At 44.5% G+C, this 20,140-nt stretch overlaps 1 protein-coding gene across 1 annotated transcript in view; it reads left to right on the top strand.

The window, feature by feature from the left end:
* The window catches only part of ERGIC1 (endoplasmic reticulum-golgi intermediate compartment 1), a 143,220-nt gene that overhangs the window by 27,640 nt on the left and 95,440 nt on the right, over positions 1-20,140 (top strand). Inside the window, exon 2 of the mRNA XM_060240581.1 lies at positions 17,234-17,295. Coding sequence (XP_060096564.1) covers positions 17,234-17,295 — 62 coding nt within the window. The remainder of the gene's footprint in view (positions 1-17,233; positions 17,296-20,140) is intronic.

Here is a 20,140-nt window from a genome sequence, read left to right as displayed (position 1 = left end):
AATGTCTTACCTGTTCTATTTCCTTTCTGTCAGTTGTCCATTTAAATGATCATGTTTTTGAAAAAAAAAACCCAAGAAATTTTGATTTTCCATAACTCAGTTGGAATTTATTAGTCATGAAAAATGCAAGGCATTGTTTCAGCAAGTATTTCAGGGCCGTTCTGGCGCATGACACTAATATAGAACCAAGTTTAGGGCATGGTAATTGGCTCCTGCTAAACTCGGCGCAAGATCACTGAGGAAAAGGTATTTATTTATCGTACAGAGTTACGCACAGGAAGCATATAATAATATAAAATATGTAATTGATACAATGTGCAAATTGATAATTCCCCTAAATACTAATATCTAAATTTTCAGTCCCCTCAATCTCAGCTGAGGAGAGTTCAAAGAGCTCTGTCACATCTCCCTGGATAGCATAATGCTCACATTCCTGTGACAGATAGAAAAAAGTTTGGCAGGCTGCCCCACAATCACATTTTGCCCCATTTAAACAACAAGTCTGCGCAAGTGCCAAAGCCTGTTTGTATTCTATTAGCCATCTTTCATACTTAGCATAGCAAGTCAAATCCTGAGGGCCTCTTGTTGGTCTTCATCAGATTATGGATATTGGGTGGAACTGATTGCATCCATGTTTGCGACCGTTCATTCCCTAGATCAAAATGTTGTGATTGCAGGATTTGTGCAGATCTTATCGCTGGGTGCCACGATCTTAGTCTGGATAGATTCATATCAGCCATGTCTTTGCGCATGGACAACTTTCTTTTTTCAGTGATCTGTCTATATTCATGAAGGAGAGCATCTTGTCTAAAGAGATGTGGGGGAGCGATGTGGCACAATGTTGGTAGCCAATAGGATTTAATACATCCGCTTATGGTTCTCATTTTATTGAGTTGGATATCAAGTTTGTGGACATGAGGACAGTTGAGCTACACTGAAACAGCATATTCCACACTGAAGTACCATATTCCACATCAGCCTGAAAACTGAGCATCTCTTGTAGCAGGCACACGCCAAGTTGTACCACATAATTTTTGGAGAATCCTGTTTCTCATGCATATTTTTGCTGCTGCATTGGTACGATGGTGTTTATAGCTTAAGGACTGGGATAATGCCAAGGTACTTAGGTTTATGGTTGTAAGTTACAGTGTAGGTCAGGTGCCATTAAGATAGACATTCAGTTCACAATTGGCAAGGTTGTTACTAAGATGGAAACAGGAGCATTATGTTTTTCCTGGACTTTGAATTTACGGTAATAAGCCAAAATTTTGATGTCCCTAGTCAGTATTTTCTCAGTCCTTTCAACTGATTTGTGCATTACTGCAATCATCATGTCATTGACATAAGCAAACTTCCTAAATATCATCACAGGAACAACGGAGATGTATAGATTGAAAAGAACTGGAGTGAGAACTGAGCTGTGGGGTAGACTGTTAGTTTCTTCTGCTTGCTGATGGACTGACCCATAATTACTTGGAAGTTCTGTTGCTCAGCATGTCAAAATAATATTCTTCAGGGGGAAACTTGTAAAAACTTGTACAGCTGTCCATCCCTCCAGACTGTGTCATAAACAACAGTCAGATTAATGAAAACTGCTGATGTCTTAAGACACTTCTGATATCCTGCCTCAGTGAAAGTTGTTAAACTGAGAACCTGGTCTTCACAACTAACAATGGGGTCTAAATCCTGCTTGTTCTATAGGGACATGTTTATTAATTCTGTCTCTGCAATTGTTCAGGATTAGCCTTTTGAGGTGTTTATAACAGGAGCTCAGATGGGAAATAGGTCTAACTTTTTGTCAGATGTTTTGATTTTCCAGGGTTCAGAATAGCAACTATCTTTGTTTTCTTGAATTTACCTGGGGAGTCTTCCTGTTCTCATGATGCTAGTGAGAGACTTTTCAAGCCACTTCTTAGTGAATGTGCCGCTGTTGATCAGGAATTCATTATGTACACAGTCAAAGCCTGGTGTCTTTCCACTCTTGATGTCCTTCAGTGCCTTGGGAATCTCATCAGCACTGAAATCTCCTGTCAGCTTGCAGTTTTCATGGCAGGTGCATTTCAAACTCTGGAGTTATTTTTTTTTTTGTCTTGATTGTAAAATCTCCATCCTTTGGAGCTCTGGATAGGGATACTAGTCAGGCAGCTACCTGGTTTGATGTTACCTCCAGATTTCCTCAGAGCATTGTTGGGTTTGGACTTAGATTTTTTCCAACAGGCTCCAGGCTTTCCTACTAGAATGCCTGAAATCCAGATTTGCAGTTGCTTCAGTCCATTTTTGTCTGTTCGCAGTGTCGAGTTCATGGAGTAGTTCATCTGCTACTTCTGGGTCTTTGCTGTTGAGGAAATTTTGATACAGCCTGGAATATATTCTTTCCAATATCCTTGAGGAATGTGTCTTTTGTAGATATAACAGCTCCAATGAATTGGTTGTAGTTATTATGGACCTTTTCACACTTACCAGTGGAAACCGGAAGGGAGTCGGTATTGTGCCGCTTGCAGTAATCCGAGACAGGGATGGGAGTTTTCAGACACATGTTTTTTTTTCCGGTAGGGTTCCGTGATTGAAGCGAGCCATTTCACACTGTTCCGCTCTTATCTCGCTTCCACCAGCGCCAGCCGTTTTTGCCTGCCGGCTCGCGATCTCCAGCTTATTATTTTTTTTTGGAACGTCGGGCTAAGATCGCTATAGCGCTATAGCGCTATAGCGACGTATCACAACAGCAACACCATAGAGATGGCTAGGCTCTATTGAGATAAGTTACCAGGTTTCAGCGGTGGCGATATCTGGCATCTTAATGGAGCCCAGGCATCCCGACGTTCCAAAAAAAAAAAGGCCGGAGATCACGCGCGCCGGCGGGCGAAAAAGGGCGCGAAAACTGCTCCCGGGTTAGATACTGGACATTTCACACAGCACCCCATAGCGATTTCAACCCGGAAGGAGGGGTTGAAAAGTGGAAGAAGCTGCTCTTTGTTTGTAACGACTCAGGCACGCCTCACTACCGGGACAGCCGCGGGAGTGTGTGAAAAGGTGAGAGTATTCCGGTAGCAGCCAGTTACTGAATCGGGTCTGTCTGAAATGCCAGCAGAAACCCGTTACTGTTCAGTAACTGACCAGCTTCCATACCGGAATACATAGACTGTGTGAAAAAGCCCTATGTGTTGGAGGGATCCAACAAGACACCTATCTAGATCTTCACTGAAACCTTTCTAATTCTCCTTTTTAAACTTCCATTGTGTTCTTGGAAAATATCTGATAACTGGTATTTGGATTCCTAGCTTGAGTTTTACAGGTCAAAACTGGCTGTGTGGGGAAGCCTCAAGAACACATCTGGCTATAGGTAAGGGCTGACTTCTCTGGTCAGATGAAGCAAATATTAAATCAGGGTTGGTCTCTCTATTCCATGCCGCTGATCTAAAGTGCCTTTGTCTTTAGCTTTGAAAATGAGCTGCAAGCCATGTTTTTCAGCTCAGTTGATAAGTACCTCACCGTTCTTATCATTAACCATGCATCTCCAATTTCCATGGTGACTGTTGAAGTCACCAGCATATACAGAAGGATGTGGATAAGTTGATAGGACATTGGCTGGCCATGAAAATGCAGGAGTTTGTAAACACTGGCAAAATGTACTTCCCCAACTTTTAGTACAATTGTGTGGATGTTGATCAATACTAGTTTCACATTTTCATTGTTGCTTTGGGCATAAGTCACTATGTCATAGATACGATGGTATGTGATGCCAGTAACGTCACGCCGCACAATTTTTGGTCTGTAACTGGCTTGATTTTCATTATCAAGATGAGTTTCTTGAACAAGAGCTAAATCTATTTTATTGACCAGTAAGATTTGCAACAAGTACTTAGAGTTACTTATACCCTCAATATTCATTTGGCAGATTCAGCTGCAGTCTCCTGTACCCCTTGTCAAGTAGTCCTGAGTCATATTGAGGTGATGAGCAAGGAGGTCCTATGATTGATAGGCAATTTAAAAACTGATAAATCACTAGACCTGGATGGTATACATTCAAGGGTTTTGAAAGAACTCAAATGTGAAAGTGTGGATCTCCTGACAAAAATATGTAATCTTTCATTAAAATCTGCCTCCATTTCTGAGGACTGGAAGGTAGCTCATGTCAACCCCATCTTTAAAAAGGGTTCCAGAGGAGATCCAGAAAATCACAGCCAGTCTGTCTGATGTCAATACCAGGAAAGTTGGTGGAAACCATTATTAAAGAGAGAATTAGTAGGCACGTTGATGAATAAAAGCTATTGAAGAACATTCAGCATGGGTTCTGTAAGGAAAGATCTTGTCTCACTAACCTGTTAGAATTCTTTGAGGGGATGAACAAACATGTAGACAAGGGGGAGCCAATAGATGTTGTTTACCTTGACTTCCAGAAAGCTTTTGATAGAGTTCCTTAGCAAAGGCTCCTAAGTAAGCTCAATAGTCATGTGGTAAAAGGACAAGTCCTCTTGTGGATCAATAACTGGCTAATTAATAGGGGAAAGAGAGTGTGTATAAATGGGCAATTTTCAAAGTGGAGAGTGGTAAGCAGTGGGGTACTGCAGGGCTCAGTACTGTGTCCAGTGTTTTTTAACTTGTTCATTAATGATTTGGGAGTAAACAATGAAGTGGCCAAGTTTGCGGATGACACTAAATTGTTCAGGGTGGTGAGAACCAGGGAGGATTGTGAGGCACTCTAAAGGGATCTGTTGAGGATGAATGAGTGCGTGTCAATGTGGCAAATGAGGTTCAACTTGGCCAAGTGCAAAGTACTGCTCATTGGGGCCAAAAATCATAACTATAAATATAAGTTGATGGGGTATGAACTGGCGGAGACTGATCAAGAGAGAGATCTTGAGGTCGTGGTAAATAACTCTGCAATAAAAAAGGCCAACACTACGCTGGGAATTATTAGGAAGGTGAATTGAAAACAAATCAGCCAGTATCATAATGCCCCTGTGTAAATCGATGGTACAGCCTCATTTGGAGTACTGTGTACAATTCTGGTCATCGCAGATATTATAGCATTGGAAAAAGTGCAGAAAAGGGTGACTAGAATGATTAAAGGGTTGGAACACTTTCCCTATGAAGAAAAGTTAAAACACTTGGAGCTCTTTAGCGTGGAGAAACGTTGACTGTGGGGTGACGCGATAGAGGTTTACAAGATTATGCATGGGATAGAGAAGGTAGAGAAAGAAGTACTTTTCTCCCCTTCTCACAATACAACAACTTGTGGACTCTGAATGAAATTGTTGAGCAGTTGGGTAGAATGGATAAAAGGAAGTACTTCTTCAGCCAAAGAGTGATTAACACAGAGAATTCACTGCCACAGGAGGGTAGTGGCTGCTACAAGTATAGTCAGCTTCAAGAGGGGATTGGATAAACATAAGGGGTGAGGTTTATCAGTGGTTATTAGCCACAAGGCATAGATGGAACTCTCTCTCTGGGGCAAGTGATGCTCTGTGTTCTTGGTGCTTGGGAGGCGAAAGTGGGAAGGCTTCTAGTGTCCTGGCCCCATTAGTGAACTCCTGGTGGCACCTTGTTTTGTTTTGTTTTGGGTTTTTTACCGCTGTGTGACAGTGTGTTGGACTGGATGGGCCATTGGTCTGATCCAACATGGCTTCTCTTACGTTCTTAGTCCTGAGAAGAACTGTTTGATTGATTGTTTCCACATATGTAGTATAGCCTTTGATTGTCTGGCAGCCAGAAATTCTAGCTCGTTAGCATTATCCATGGTGCACCACATGGAGGTGAGCTCGAATTACACCCCTCCCCCATAGGATATGATTGGTAAAATCTGGGATGAGCAAAGCTGGCGCGTCCATTAGGCAACATTCAGCAGCTGCCTTGGGTGCCAGCTCTTGGGGAGGTGCATTGTTCCTGCTTCCTGAGGGGCCAGAGAAATCTTCCGGCCCCTCAGCAAGCAGAAACAACACAGGGCTAAACTTTCAGTCTTGGGCGCTCGAGAGAAAGGCAGGGAGAAAGGCAGCTAATACATTTTTAAAATAAATAATAAATGAGTTCACTAAATCCCAGGTATTGTTTCTGCTTGCCCTGTGACGTATATAGCATGTAATAGGATTGGATTTGTATAGCAGGTTTCATTTCTTGGATTTACATATATTATGTCTTCATATGTAGCAGAATGAATTGGTAGAATGGAAGAGAACTGTATCTCTTCAGACCTCAGGTGTGGCAAATGGTATTTTTTCATGAACCCTCATGGGAAAACTGAATCTGATAAAGAAAAGAAGTTTTAGTGCTGTCAAAAACTAGTTAAAAAGATTAACGTTCCCACCTGAAGTCTGGGTTGACCAGCCCATCTGCTGTTTGTGAGAACTAAGCCTTTGTGGAATAATGTCAGCTAAGAAGAAGACGAAGACAATGGATTTATAATCCGCCCTCCACTCAGAGCGGCTCACAATCTCCTTTATCTTCCTCCCCCACAACAGACACCCTGTGAGGTGAGTGGGGCTGAGAGGAATCTCACAGCAACTGCCCTTTCAAGGACAACCTCTGCCAGAGCTATGGCTGACCCAAGGCCATGCTAGCAGGTGCAAGTGGAGGAGTGGGGAATCAAACTCAGTTCTCCCAGATAAGAGTCTGTACACTTAACCACTACACCAAACTGGCTCTCTAATAGCATGTGCATGTAAATTGCTTCCATTTTGACATCAAAAATGGTGTTCTCAGCTTGTGTGATGGTGGGGGAGGAGTGACACCCGGTTCTGACCACATGTCCTAGGGTACCTACCTTTCCCCTAAACATGGTTCTCATTAAAAAAAAAACAGCTCTCTTAGAAGGGGAATGAAGAGAGAGCTCAGATTTATGGTGTGTTGTCTCCATCCATCCGCTCTTCATCCTTCTAACATAATAGAGTGAGAAAAACAAATTGGAATATCAAATTGGTTTCTTTGGTTCATGCAAAAATAAATGATTTGAACACATGTTCCACCTACTTTTTTCATACTTTTGGTGTTGTGTGACAATATTTGTTTGTGCCTTACATCTTTCCTGATTCTTATGTAGCATTGGGGACGGGGGGGGGGGGGATCCTGGATTTGTATCAATGTATTCAATTGAACAACCTTTTATCTTCCCTTTCTCTCTTGTCTTTCACCAAACAAGCCTATATTTTTGTAAAGGGGTGTATAAAATCTTGCTGATCTCCCCCTCCCGCCCCGCAATTTTTTTGTCTGAGAACTTGCTGTGTGTAGGTGGCAAAGGAATTTCATGTCTCTGCAATGACTCACCAGAATGACTCACTCATACGTGAAGAGAAAAACCACCCTGAGTAGCAATTTAAATGGTGCGCTGTGTTTAGAATGCATAACCTGGGTGGCACAGTTGGGGTCTCATATCTTTTAATTTCTGAAGGCTGCTGTTCTTGCCCACTCCCTTGCACGTCTCCTTTTTGTGGTGGCGGTGTGCCCTCCTGTATGGGCTGTGAGTTATGCTACCACATTCATTAACAGCTCATGTACTCCTTCCTTGAGACAGAGGGAGGAAAGCAGAATGCTGTACTTTGTAAAATAAATTAAGCTGAGGCATTTGTTGGTGGTGCAACTCAGATCTGAGCGCTGTGTTCTTCGCTACAGTCTGGTCTGTCACGTCTTTCTCCCGATAAGACTTTGCCCCTTGCGACTTCCTGTTTGGCTGGAAGACAGTCTGCAGCTCCCTAACAGAGGGGGATTTTATTGTCACTGTTCAGGGTATTAAAGACCCCTGATAAGGTCTATGCTCATTAACCCTAGGCAAGGGTTAATCCAAGACGACTTATCTTCCTTTAATGCTGTTGATATCGAACTGGAGCAGTCAGGGAACTGACTCCTTCATTTCTTGATGTCCGGCAATGGAATGTCAACCATCGTCTGCAGTGACTCTAAAGTGACTTCGGTCACTTAAGGCTGTCGGAATCCAAGCACGCTAGAAGGACTGATTTTAATTGCAAGAAAATAGCAGCCGGGGGAGTTGAGAACATCTAAAAGGTAGACTCATCATTCTTATCTTCACTCTGAGAGACTTTGAATATAGTTTAAACACTGAGTGGATTAATAATAGACGAAGGCAAAGCATAATTGAATGGAAAAAAAACTTTTACCTTGTTAAGCTGAGCTCTGTGGCTGTGGATGTGAACAACAGCAAAAAAAAAACCTTTCAAGATAAGAGTGAAAGTTGGCAATGGGAAGCTGGTGACGCAGAAGAAAGAAAAGAGAGTTGCCGTGTATATATGCCCATAAACTGCAGAAAAAATAACAGCTGATTCTGAAGAAAAAAGAGAAATGTCATATAACCAACTGCTTAAGATTCAAGGAGACAAAATTGAATTAAAAACCTCAGAAGAGCTAAATAACAATTATGATTGGTTTCAAATGCAACAAATTAAAAGTTTGATGGAAAATGACATAAAATCAGAGGGGATTAGACGAGAACAAACAGAACTGGAAAGAGTCCTGTTAGGTGACAATGAAAAATTGATATCAAAAGTATATAAGTTATTATTGAAATGGTCTACAGAAGAAGAAGTAGTAAAGTCTCAAATGGTCAAATGGGCAATTAATGTGAATAGAGAAATACAAATGGAAACATGGGAGCACCTCTGGAAGAACTCAATGAAGATATCAACTTGTCAAAGCATTAAGGAGAACTGTTTTAAAATGATGTATAGGTGGTATATGACTCCGAAAAAATTGGCTAAGATAAGTAAGAAAATGTCGGATAGATGTTGGAAATGTAAAAAACATGAAGGTTCTTTCTTCCATATGTGGTGGACATGTGAAAGAGCGAAAGAATTCTGGAAGATGATACAACAAGAAATCACCAAAATTTTGGGCTATGATTTTAAGAAAATTGCAGAGACGTTTTTACTTGGATTACAATTAGAAAAATACCCAAAAGAAGACAGGACTTTAATTTGGTACCTGTTATCAGCTGCTAGGACTTTGTACGCGCAGCTTTGGAAGCAAGAAAAAATACCAGAGAAATGGGAATGGACCATGAAAGTTTTATCGTGGTGTGAAATGGACAAATTAACCAGAACACTAAGAGACTATGATTTAGAGATATTCAAAAGGGAGTGGAGAAAATTTAAAGGATATATGGAGAAAACTTGGAAAGTAAAGAAATATTGGACATTTTTTTAGTTGTAAGAATATATATACGGAACTTTGAGCAATCAGAAGTGCCTTTAGTATGGATTTGAACTTATAACCTCGGGGAAGTCAACATTGGAGGGAGGGGGGAGGGAAATGTCATATGGGTTATTGTGAAAAAAAAGAAAAAATTAAGAAATAGATAAGCTTTGTAACCATATGCTACCAATAAATTGTTTAAAACTAAGACTTTGCCCCTTGCCCCCCCAGTCGGAATGAAGAGGCAGACACAAGTGTTGGGTTTTAAACCGGGCCGCTTTATTAAACAATTAATTAACTGTAACTGGCAGGGGTGAAAACCTGAACCAGACAAGCCCTGGGGTCAACCCCAGACCCCGCCTTGTCCAAAGGGCGAGCCACCCTGCCCCCAGCACAAGCCCGCCGAGTTCGGGTTGTAGCCGAGCGGCCAGGCCTCCAGCCATTCACCACCTGGGCTAGCATCAATCCCCAAGGAAAGATCCGCCCAGGTGAGGCTCCCTGTGATCTGCATTCCCCGCACTGAGCCGTGTAGCCCATCTATGGTTCATACAGACCACCGCACCAATGGTGCTAGGCCATAGGTACTCCCCTGGAAAACCCTGTGGCCAAACCTCCTCCAGCCTGCGACCATAACAAAAACCAATAACAAATCCTAACACTACTAGGCAGTACAAGGTAGGCAAAAACACACCCCCACATGAGCCAATTGTGTGGAAGTGAAAAAAATTCCTACCTGGCCCCTAATAAGGCGACCGGCATACACCTGTACTGCCAGAGGGAGGGTGGGCGGGCAGAGAGCCAAAAGGAACTGCGCAGGGAAGAGCGGGAGCCGGGGCTTATATAGCCCCGACTCCGCGCCCAAGCAAACACCCGTATGTCGGGTGATGTCGCTCTCCCTCCTTCCGAGGGGGCAAAAGACGGCCCCCAGCCTGAGCGCCGGCAAGCCGGCTTGGCTGGGGAGGGGCCGAACCTTCTCTCTCTCTCTCTCTCTCTCTCAAGGTTCAAAGATTGAAGTTGGGAGGGGGCATGAGGAATTGCAGGAGAAGGTGTAAACAATCAGAACATTTCCTGCCCCCCCCCCCCCCCCCCCGTAGAAAACCAGCATGACAATGATGAGCTCTGGGGCTAAATGAGTAGCATTGTGCTTGCCTAGCCCTGAACTTTGGTACTGTGATGAAATTGACATGACTATTGAGGTTCAAAGCTTAGCAGGAAGTGGGCTCTGCTGAACCTGACTATCAATACACAGGGGGGAGCATTTTTACCTCTTCCTTGTACTGCATGGGAAGGCGTGTTTTGAGGGAAATGGAGCTGGCTTCTTCCGGAAGCAATTCCTAAGGGAAATATCCAACTGAATGCCTTGGCTATGGAACCTAACTAGTGTTCTGGAGGGAAATTATATCATACTGTGTATGTTTTATTCTGATTATTGTTTTACCTGATTGTATTTTATTAAGTTATTTGTATTTAATTTGACTGGTCTATGACCGTATTAAACTTGACTGACTGAGGGAAATGGAGCTGGCTTCTTCCATGCTGTTCTGCCCGAGGAAGAGCCACTTAATTTGGAGGAAGTTTCCTTTGGCTACAGGGAAGTTTCAGACTGTACTGAGTGGAGTGGTAGGGATATATCCCACTGAAACCAAGCAGCATATCCCATCCTCAAGCAAAGAGCTTATCCTGTTCCCATAGCAGCTACATTATGATCAACACCACTCTGATTGCAGTCATTTTGTTGTGGTGCCCTCTACTCTCTCAGAAAATTCCAAAAGAACTTGTAGGCTCCATAAGGTTTGGGACCCTTGCTATAGATTAAGGGCTTATTCAAGCATTTTTCTTACCCCTTCTCTGTTTTGCCCCCCTCAAAAATATGTTGCTCAAATACCCTTAATGTTCCTAAAAGATAATTGGCATAGTATTTTTCAGTGTACTTGGACAATCCTTCTACAAACAGATGCCCTATTGATGGACACAGGGCTCTCAGGTTCTTTAGCTGAAGGAGAGCTGTCTTTGATTTGAGCATCAGGTGTCATGGGACAGTGGAAAAGCATGGTTTAACCACAACTCATGGCAGTACAAACAGCCAATGAAGGGAGTCTGTCAGCTTTTCAGTGAATATTAGATGCATGCAAATGTTTCTTTTAAGTGGCTAGAACAGTGCTTCCTAATTTTTTTTATAGCAGGGTTGCACCTTTTTGTCTCATGATTGGAGTCATTTTTCACTCATATGTCTGAAATAGCTTATTTTTTTGGATACGAAAGAGTAACTCACTCAGTCTTAGAGGAGCCCACCCTCTGTGTTTCTGCCTGAATCATTATTCTGAACATGCCTACTTACTGGGCATTCAGCTACATCTCTGCATCAGTCTGACAGTTCGTTCACTCTGATGCAGTCAGACGGATGAAGAAGTAAAGGAGAGATTGCAGGTTCCAGTGGAAGCCAACTGGAAGGTCAGAGTTGTGAATCATGCATGGATGCATCTCACAGCCTCCTCTAGAAAAGCTGCTTTGAACTCACAGCAACTTTATTTAATGAATATAGTTTTTTTTAGCCTGCTAATAAGTCCTGACAGAAAAGTTAGGAATTATTATATTTGAATAATCATGGAAAAATGGGACTTAAATGTTTCATTCCCAGTTATGATGATTACTGTGGCAGATTTTTTATTCAGAGTTTCTGCTTCTCGTTGTTGTTTGAGTCATATTCTGTGGAACTCTAGGCTTTTCATTCATCATCATCATCTCCTTGGTATATGACCGTTTCCTTTGTTCCCAAGGTGGTGTCATTATGCAGCAAAAACTGCTCATTAGTGAAGTGGACTTTGTGACACCTTTCTCTAGCTCCATCTTCCACAGATACAGATTTTAACATACGTATTTTTCGGTCCACAAGGCGCTCCGGACCATAGGACGCACCTTCCTCCTGGGGGGTGATCCGCTGCCTCTGCCTTCGATCCGGCGCTTCCCCCGCGCCTGCCTGCCTGGCTCCATCTTCTTCAGGCAAGCGCTGGGATCGCTCCACGTGGCCCCACCGCAAACCCAGCGCTTCGCAAGCTCCGGCTGCGGAGGGGGCAGCGTGCTTCCTCCTTGTCTGTCTGCCTGGCTCCACCTCCGATGCTTAAAGCAAGCGCTGGGATCGCTCCCTCCGCCCTCCGATCCCAGCGCTTGCTTTAAACATCAGAGGTGGAGCCAGGCAGACAGACAAGGAGGAAGCACGCTGCCCTCTCCACAGCCGGCGCTCGCAAAGCGCTGGGTTTGCAGAGGGGGCGGGTGCTTCCTCCTTGCCTGTGTGCCTGGCTTCAGCTGTGATACTTAAAGCAAGCGCTGGGATCGGAGGGCAGAGGGAGCGATCCCAGCGCTTGCTTTAAGCATCGGAGGTGGAGCCAGGCAGACAGACAAGGAGGAAGCACACTGCCCCCTCCGCAGCTGGCGCTTGTGAAGCGCTGGGTTTGCGGTGGGGCCACGTGGAGCGATCCCAGCACTTGCCTGAAGAAGATGGAGCCAGGCAGGCAGGCGTGGGGGAAGCACCGGATCGGAGGCAGAGGCAGCGGATCGCCCCCCGGAAGGTACGTACCTTCGGACCATAAGACACACACACTCCCCCCCCACTTTTTTTGGGGGGGGGGGAAGTGCGTCTTATGGTCCGAAAAATACGGTACTTTTCACTCATCTGTGACTACCTGCCATTTAAAAATGCATCAGCTTTCTAAATAAGGTTTACAGAAGGTTTCTTCTTTTATGGCAAATTATTCTCACCCTGTATTAGTGATCGTTGAAATGTGGTCACATAAATTTCTTAGCAGTTTGCTGTGTAGTTCTTCAGGTGATCACTGTATCCAAATGTAATAACTAAGCAAAAAGCTTTCTCTAGAGCAAAGAGTGCCAAATGATGAATTAAAACACAAACTGAAAATAGTGCTGCTGTATGTGTTGCAAAGTAGTAAGTTGATGATGTTAAGCTTTGCTTATGCTCCGTGTTAAAGTAACCCCGATTTATTATTTATTATGTACATTTTTTTCTCTCATTCTTCTTCCAAGGAGGGCGGTGTGTGCATTATTCTACGTTCCTCCATTTTTAACCTTACAACTCAGTTGCGGGAGGGTTTTAAGGTTGAAAGTGAGTGACTGGCCCAAAATCACCCAGCAAACCCCCAGTGGTAGTCTAAGTCAGGGTTTCCCAAACTTCCCCTCTCCGTGGCATGGTTATTTTGACACTTCTCCTTTGTGGTCCACTAAAATTTGGGGGTGGAGCCAGGAGACTTTGGGGGTGGAGCCGGGAGACAGGAAATGATGTACAAACAAGCCTAAAACTCTTGAAATATTTTGTTTAGGAAAGGTAGAAGAATAGTGGGATTTTGCAATGCAATTTTAAAAATAAAACATCAAGAAAAAGCACAAGGAACACACAACAGAAAACTAAAAATATAAAATGCTCTCAGCCTGAGAACACATGGAGCAGGGCATTTCAAGCTTCTATCCCCATACCCCAGGAAAGAAAGAAATGAAATGGCAGCACGGGGGAAACATGAAATAGCAGGGCATTTCAAGCCTCTTCCGCCCCCCACCCACCGCTCTACTCAGATTAGCAATAGCAAGGAAGGAAAGAAGGAAAGAAAGAAAAGAAAGAAAGAAAAAGAATCAGGGGAAAAGACTGACTGACAAAGAGAGAGAGAAAGAGAGAGAGAAGGAAGGAAGGAAGTGGCAGTGCTGGGGAAACATAACATAGCAGGGCATTTCAAGCTTCTTCCCCCCTGCACCCCGCTCTACTCAGATTAGCAATGGCAAGGAAGGAAGGAAAGAGACAGGGGAAAAGACTGACTGACAGAGAGAAAGAGAGAGAGAAAGGGGAGTGAGAAATAAAGCAAACAAATAGAGAAAAAGAAAAAAGAAAGAAAGGAAATAGAAAGGGAGGGAAGAAGTGAAAGAAAGGAGGGGCAAAAGGAAGAAAGAAAGAAAAAGAAAAGAAAAATGGAATGGGAGCAACTTACCTTTAAACTGCTGACTCTGGCCGCTCTGCTGGTCAGGGGGAAGTCATGCCTAGTTTGCCCCCTGTGCCTCCCCCGCCCTGCGGCATTGCACCCATCCCCATGCCTCCTCCTCCTTCCCTTCCTCCCCCCCCCCGTGGCATTGCACCCATCCCCATGCCTCCTCCTCCCTCCCTCCCCCCAGGTCACCTCAACCCAGGTCAATTTCAGGCTGTGTAAAGCCCTCCGTCCCCCTCCCCCTGCTGACCACCTCGTCGGCGGGGAAAATGGTGCATACTGAGTGCTGACTCCTCTCTCAGGCCAGCGGCAGATTGAAAGGATGGCATCTGAAAAGGGCGCCACGGCTGTTCCCACCCTCACACTTCTTTCCCATCCAGAAGTGTGGGGGCGGTAACAGCTGTGGCGCCCGTTTTGGACGCCGTGCTTTCGATCTGCTGCTGGCCTGCCTAAGAGATGAGTCAGTGCTCGATGCACCCTGTTTTCCCCACCGACGAGGTGGTCGGCGGGCAGAGGGGGACGGAGGGCTTTACACAGCCTGAAATTGACCTGGGATGGGGAAGGGAGGGAGGAGGAGGAGGCGCAGGGGCGGGTGCGATGCTGTGGGGGGGGAGGCATGTGGGGGGACGTCGGCAGGAGGTCTTGCGACCTGGGATCGAGGTCTGCGTGGCCCGGTGCCGGGTTGCGACCCTGCCATTGGGAAACGCCAGTCTAAGTGATACAGAAATATGTTTATGACTGAATTACTTGGCCTAGCTAGTCAAAAAGAAAGAATTTTAGAGAATTTATCAGACTTATATTCCACTTTTGAAGGAATTGAGGGTGGTGTACAAGTACATACCTCATACTAGTTTATCCTTATAACAATTTTGTGGGGTAGGTTAGGCTAAGGGATTGTGTGTGCTGGCCCAGGGTCACCCAGTGAACTTCATGGAAAAGTAGGGTTTTAAAGCCAGGTATCCCTGATACTAGTCTAATTCTCCACAATTGTGATAGCCTCCACTTGAAGAACTTCCCCATTTCAGAGAGAACATTCAGCCTTGTAACATGATACAATTTTCATGTGTTAGGGTGCTTTTAAACAAAATCACATGAGGACTTTACCCTTTCAACACAGCCCATCACACTAGATGTTTTCAGAGTTATATGTTTTTATAGCCTGATTCATCTTTACCCTCACACACTTAGAATAATATTTTTGAACAACATGGACCATTTATGGACCTGCAGCTTCTCTGGGAACATCTGGAAAGCAGTGTTTACATTCTTTCCACATAGACCACAGCAACAGCAGCATATGATAAAGAGCCCCATAGCAGCTAATGACATCATGGCCTCACAGGCAGAGGAAATAGCTAAACTTCCTGCTCACAGCCCATTAAAACCTCAGCATTGGCGTCGTCTCACTGAAATGACAATAATGCCTCAGCAAACCTGCCAAGGAAGCCAGGAGGAGAAAGAGAGGGGCTTTGGAGTGCAACTAAATAATTGGAAACAGGAAATAGCTCTAGGCTGAAGGCAGTAAAAATAACACCATGTGGATACTATAAAAGGAAACAAGTCCTTGAAGGAAGAGAACTCACTGCAAAATTTAAAATGTGTTGTCAACATTTGGGGAGGGGAGAGGGGGGTTTAAAAGAAGACGGTTTCTCCTCCTGGGATAAGGCATTTTCTTCATGGTGTGTTTCACTTAAATGATATAAAGTGGCTATCTTCTATACAAGACCGCCAAAAGCTGGTTTACCCAAAAAAAAAATTTAAATCCTACACTTATGCCCCTTTGAGCTCCATGAGGAAGGGTGTGATAAAACCTGTGTATTTCAGTTGCAAAAAGCAGGCATGGGGAGCAATGTGATGGGTTGTGTGGTGGCAGAGAAGGGAAGAGTCTGCCTCCACCCCATGATTTCCCTGACTACAAATCCCCGCCCCCTTCTTTAAACCCCACTGTGGGTGGTAGGGTGGGGGAAAGCAAAGCACAATATAGGCTTCTGTCTTTTTTTCACTTCCAAGGCCTAAATGACAGGGCACTCGAATCAATACACCATTGATTTTGGGAGTGTGCAGCATAGTGGTTAGAGTGTTGGATTAAGATCTGGGAAGCTCTCTGGGTGACACTTGACCAGAACACGCTTAGACTACACGCTTGCATGACTGATTGCTTCTGCTCCCCCTCCCCCATTTCTTCCATAGAGGAACATTATGTGCTAGTGAGCGAGCTTTTAGTCTAGCTTTCTTCCTGGCATGCTAATTTTCTATGTTTAGGGCTTCTTTGTATAGGTGAGCAGTACAGATGTTAGATTTACATGACTGAGTGCTCTTCTATACAAAGCAATCACTGCATGTAGGAAATGTGGCTGCCAGCTTCTGGATCTCCCACTTTTACATCTGATCTCCAGCTGGCAGAAATCAGCTCCCCTGGAGAAAATGGCTGCTTTTAAGGGTGGACTCTATGCATTATACCATGCTGGGGGCCCTTCCATCCCCAAACCCTGCCCTTTCCTGGATCCATCCCCAAAGTATCCAGGCATTTTCCAGCACAGACCTGGCAACCCTAATAGGAAACCAGCATATCAAGGAGCAGGTTAGTTTAGGCTGCATCTCTCCATGGTTTTCTTTGTGAGGGGTATTTTTTTTAAAGGAATCTAAAGTCTGAAATGGTACAGTCCGCCTCATGAGCTTTGTGTAAGAACTCGGCATAAGAAATGGGAAGAAGTGGGGTCGTGCAGTTGGGAGCTGGTTAAGTGCTTCCATTGAGTTATGTGGAATAAAGTCATTGAGCTTGAGAGGAATCAGGTTTGTTTCTTTGCATGGTGATTGGTTGCAGAAAAATAGGAGAGATAGCTACTGTGATTCTCCATTGCTCCTTTTCCTTCCCCCCCCTACTCCAACAATCAAGGTTGACTAGCTTTTGGCTGGTAGGAATAATTTTAAAAATAAGCTTCCTTATGTAACTGAACGAAACAAAGGGGTTTTTTTGGGGGGGGGGAGGGGGGTACCAGTGTGTAAAAAAAAAAATTGGAAACTCAAATGGAAATATCCTCAGCATTTTTTAGCACAAAGGACTCAAATAGTGAAATGTTCCACCTGTTTTATAGTATTTGGTCTTTTCCCCCCAGGTTTGACATCTACAGGAAGGTGCCAAAAGACCTTACGCAGCCAACCTATACAGGAGCAATTAGTAAGTGCCTGTGTGTCTATGTGTACGTACTTCAGTCTAAAATTAGAATTCCTTCTGGCTTCTCATTTTAAGCTGGTATGATCTCTTTCCAAAGTAACAGTAAATTCACTAGGTTTGTAGCACAACAGCTTGCTCTGTGTGCACACGCGTGTGCATGAGCATGTGTTTAATTGGATAGCCCTGTAAGATAACTAGATGAACCCCCGAGGGCTGACTTTGACATCCAGTTGAGTCATGCCACACTGGATGGCTTCTGGCAAGTCTGTGTCTCTGAATCTGGGTTGCAGTTCTCTGGCAATGAAGCTGGGATCAGTATAATGTAAAATCAGTTGTTGCTTATTTTCCACATTGCTAGAAAGCAACTATCACAGCCTCTGTCCCTCCCCCCTCCCCTTTACTTTGTTGGCACTTAGCATAATTTTGGGTTGATGTCATCTTCTTACTTGGGATCTTTTCTTCCTTCCTTCTCAAGGTTAAGGTCTGTTGGCTGAGTAATGCAATTTCATGCCATCATTGCTAGTGAGTGCGTTGCGTAGTAGGGTAGGTAAATACACAGGCTGTTCCTGCCAGGTCAGTAATTAGATGCCTAATGTTGCTTTCCTGTCCTGTTGCACACCAGTTTCCTTTGATCAAGTAACTGTGCCCCAGTTCACTCGCTTTTGTAGTCTGGGTCACTAGTCATGTATATATCATTGCTGACGCAAACGGTATCGCACCCCAAGGTAGTGATTGGTACTGAATAGAACTGAGTCAGTAATCCTGAATCATTTAGGATGCAGTTTGAAGAAATGGGGCAGAGGCAACTGATCGATGCTGAGATGCCCTGACGAATACTTAGTGGAGGTCAGCTACTGCACTTAAGAATGTTGTTCTTATTCCCTTCCCCCACTTTGCTTATGTAGTCTTTAGATTCCTGTTTTTACCACACTCCAGCTTTTCACATTCGCCATGATGCGCGGGAGAAGAATACTGAGTTATTACTTGCCTCTAACCAGCACACTTTGCAGACCTGCATTCATATGTAAGAATGAATTGAAGCTTGATCAAGCTCTACACATAAGTGGAAGAGGAAGATGAGAGGAGTGAGGGGTGAGTGCAGCAGTAAGTTGTGTTAATGCACAGTTAGGTACACCCCTGTACCAGGGATGTCAAACTCATTTTGTTATGAGGGCCAAATCTGACATAAATGAGACCTGGCCGGGCTGGGCCATGTTGGACCGGACCTTGTGTGTACTATTTAAGATTAGGTAGCAGAGATACACACTTTATAAAGGACACAGACAAACACAATTAAAGATATTTTTTTAACTTAAAACATGCGTAAAATTTTAGCACTCGTTCTTAAAGTGCTTTCTTTGTATTTCTCCCATGGGCTCTAGGGAAATCGCCAAAAAGGAGCTGCTCTGGCTCTTTCCTTCCTTCCCCAGGGGACTAGAAGGGAGAGGAGCCTCAGCCAATAGAAGGAAGAGAGGCTTGGCTCAGTAGTTCTGTAATTGAGAGAGCCTGGCAAAGCAAGCTCTGGCTCCCCCCCCCGCCCCGTTTCCTCAAGAGGTTTTCTTTTGTAGTTCCTGTGCGATTAAGCAAGCCTTGCAAATCAAGCTGTAATGCAGAAGGAAACAGAGAGGGAGAAGTAAGCAGACGACAGCCAGTCACTCAGGGGCCTGATAGGAGCCCTCTGGGAGCTTGATTCGGCCCCCAGGCCGCTTGTTTGACACCCCTGCCCTATACCATCTTGGTCACCCGACACCACAGGGAGAAAATATCCCTGTTTCTATCTCAAGGGGAAGAAGGACCTTCCTCTACGCATGGGTTTTCCTTACCATGAACCCTGGAGGGAGGAAACTGCTCACTCTTTCCGTCTCCTAGACCTTCTTCCTGTTTCCTGAGAGAAGATCGGATCAAGAGAGCTCCTGGTGTGTTTTGCTTCAGGGGGGTTCTGAAGTCCCATTTCTTTTCTTTCCCTTCCTTGTGTGTCTACCCTACCCTCTTTTCTCTAGGAAAAACATACCTTCTCCCTTTTTCTTGATTCTTCCCCTCCCCTTGCTGCCTCAGTCCTACTTTTTCTGTTGCTGCCTGATTCAGCCACAGGGATTTTTTCAGCCAGCTCAGTGGCAGAGGTTTCTAACCTTGGAGCTCCCTCTGAGACAAAATTAGGGACAGTCATTCCCAGGAAGTGGAGCAAGAGACACTTGCAATCCTGCTCTGATGGTGTAGGGAAGTCTTCAGAAGTTTCAACAGACATGGCACTCTCTTAGCTCTCATTAGCAGTACTTGATGCACCCTAGATGCAATCCAACATACTTGAGGCATTGAATCAGCTTAAGCTGTGCCAAGGTTCCCAGGCATTTATTCAGTGTTTTTTCACAGTCCCCAAGAAGAACTGGGACTGGAGGGCCATCTTGGATCACAAGTCCTTGATCAGGTTTGTGAAGGAAGATCAAGATGGAGGCTCTGAGAACCATCGCAGAGGCCCTTCAGCCAGGGGAGTTTCACACCCTCTATCAGTTTAACCAAAGCTTACCTGTACATGCCCAGCATCCCTGGGCAGAAGTTTCCTGAGATATGTCTATGGGAAGAGGCATTTCCAGGTCAAGGCCATGCCTTTCATGCTCCTTGCATCTTCATGAAGCTAGTGGCCTTGATAGTTGCACGTCCTTATTTATATAAAAGGAAGTACTTCTTCACCCAAAGGGTGATTAACATGTGGAATTCACTGCCACAGGAGGTGGTGGCGGCCACAAGCATGGCCACCTTCAAGAGGGGTTTAGATAAAAATATGGAGCAGAGGTCCATCAGTGGCTATTAGCCACAGTGTGTGTGTGTGTGTGTGTTGGACTGGATGGGC

Source organism: Heteronotia binoei, chromosome 5 (assembly GCF_032191835.1).
Source record: "Heteronotia binoei isolate CCM8104 ecotype False Entrance Well chromosome 5, APGP_CSIRO_Hbin_v1, whole genome shotgun sequence".
NCBI lineage: Eukaryota > Metazoa > Chordata > Lepidosauria > Squamata > Gekkonidae > Heteronotia > Heteronotia binoei.
This window is presented reverse-complemented; position numbering and strand designations above follow the sequence as displayed.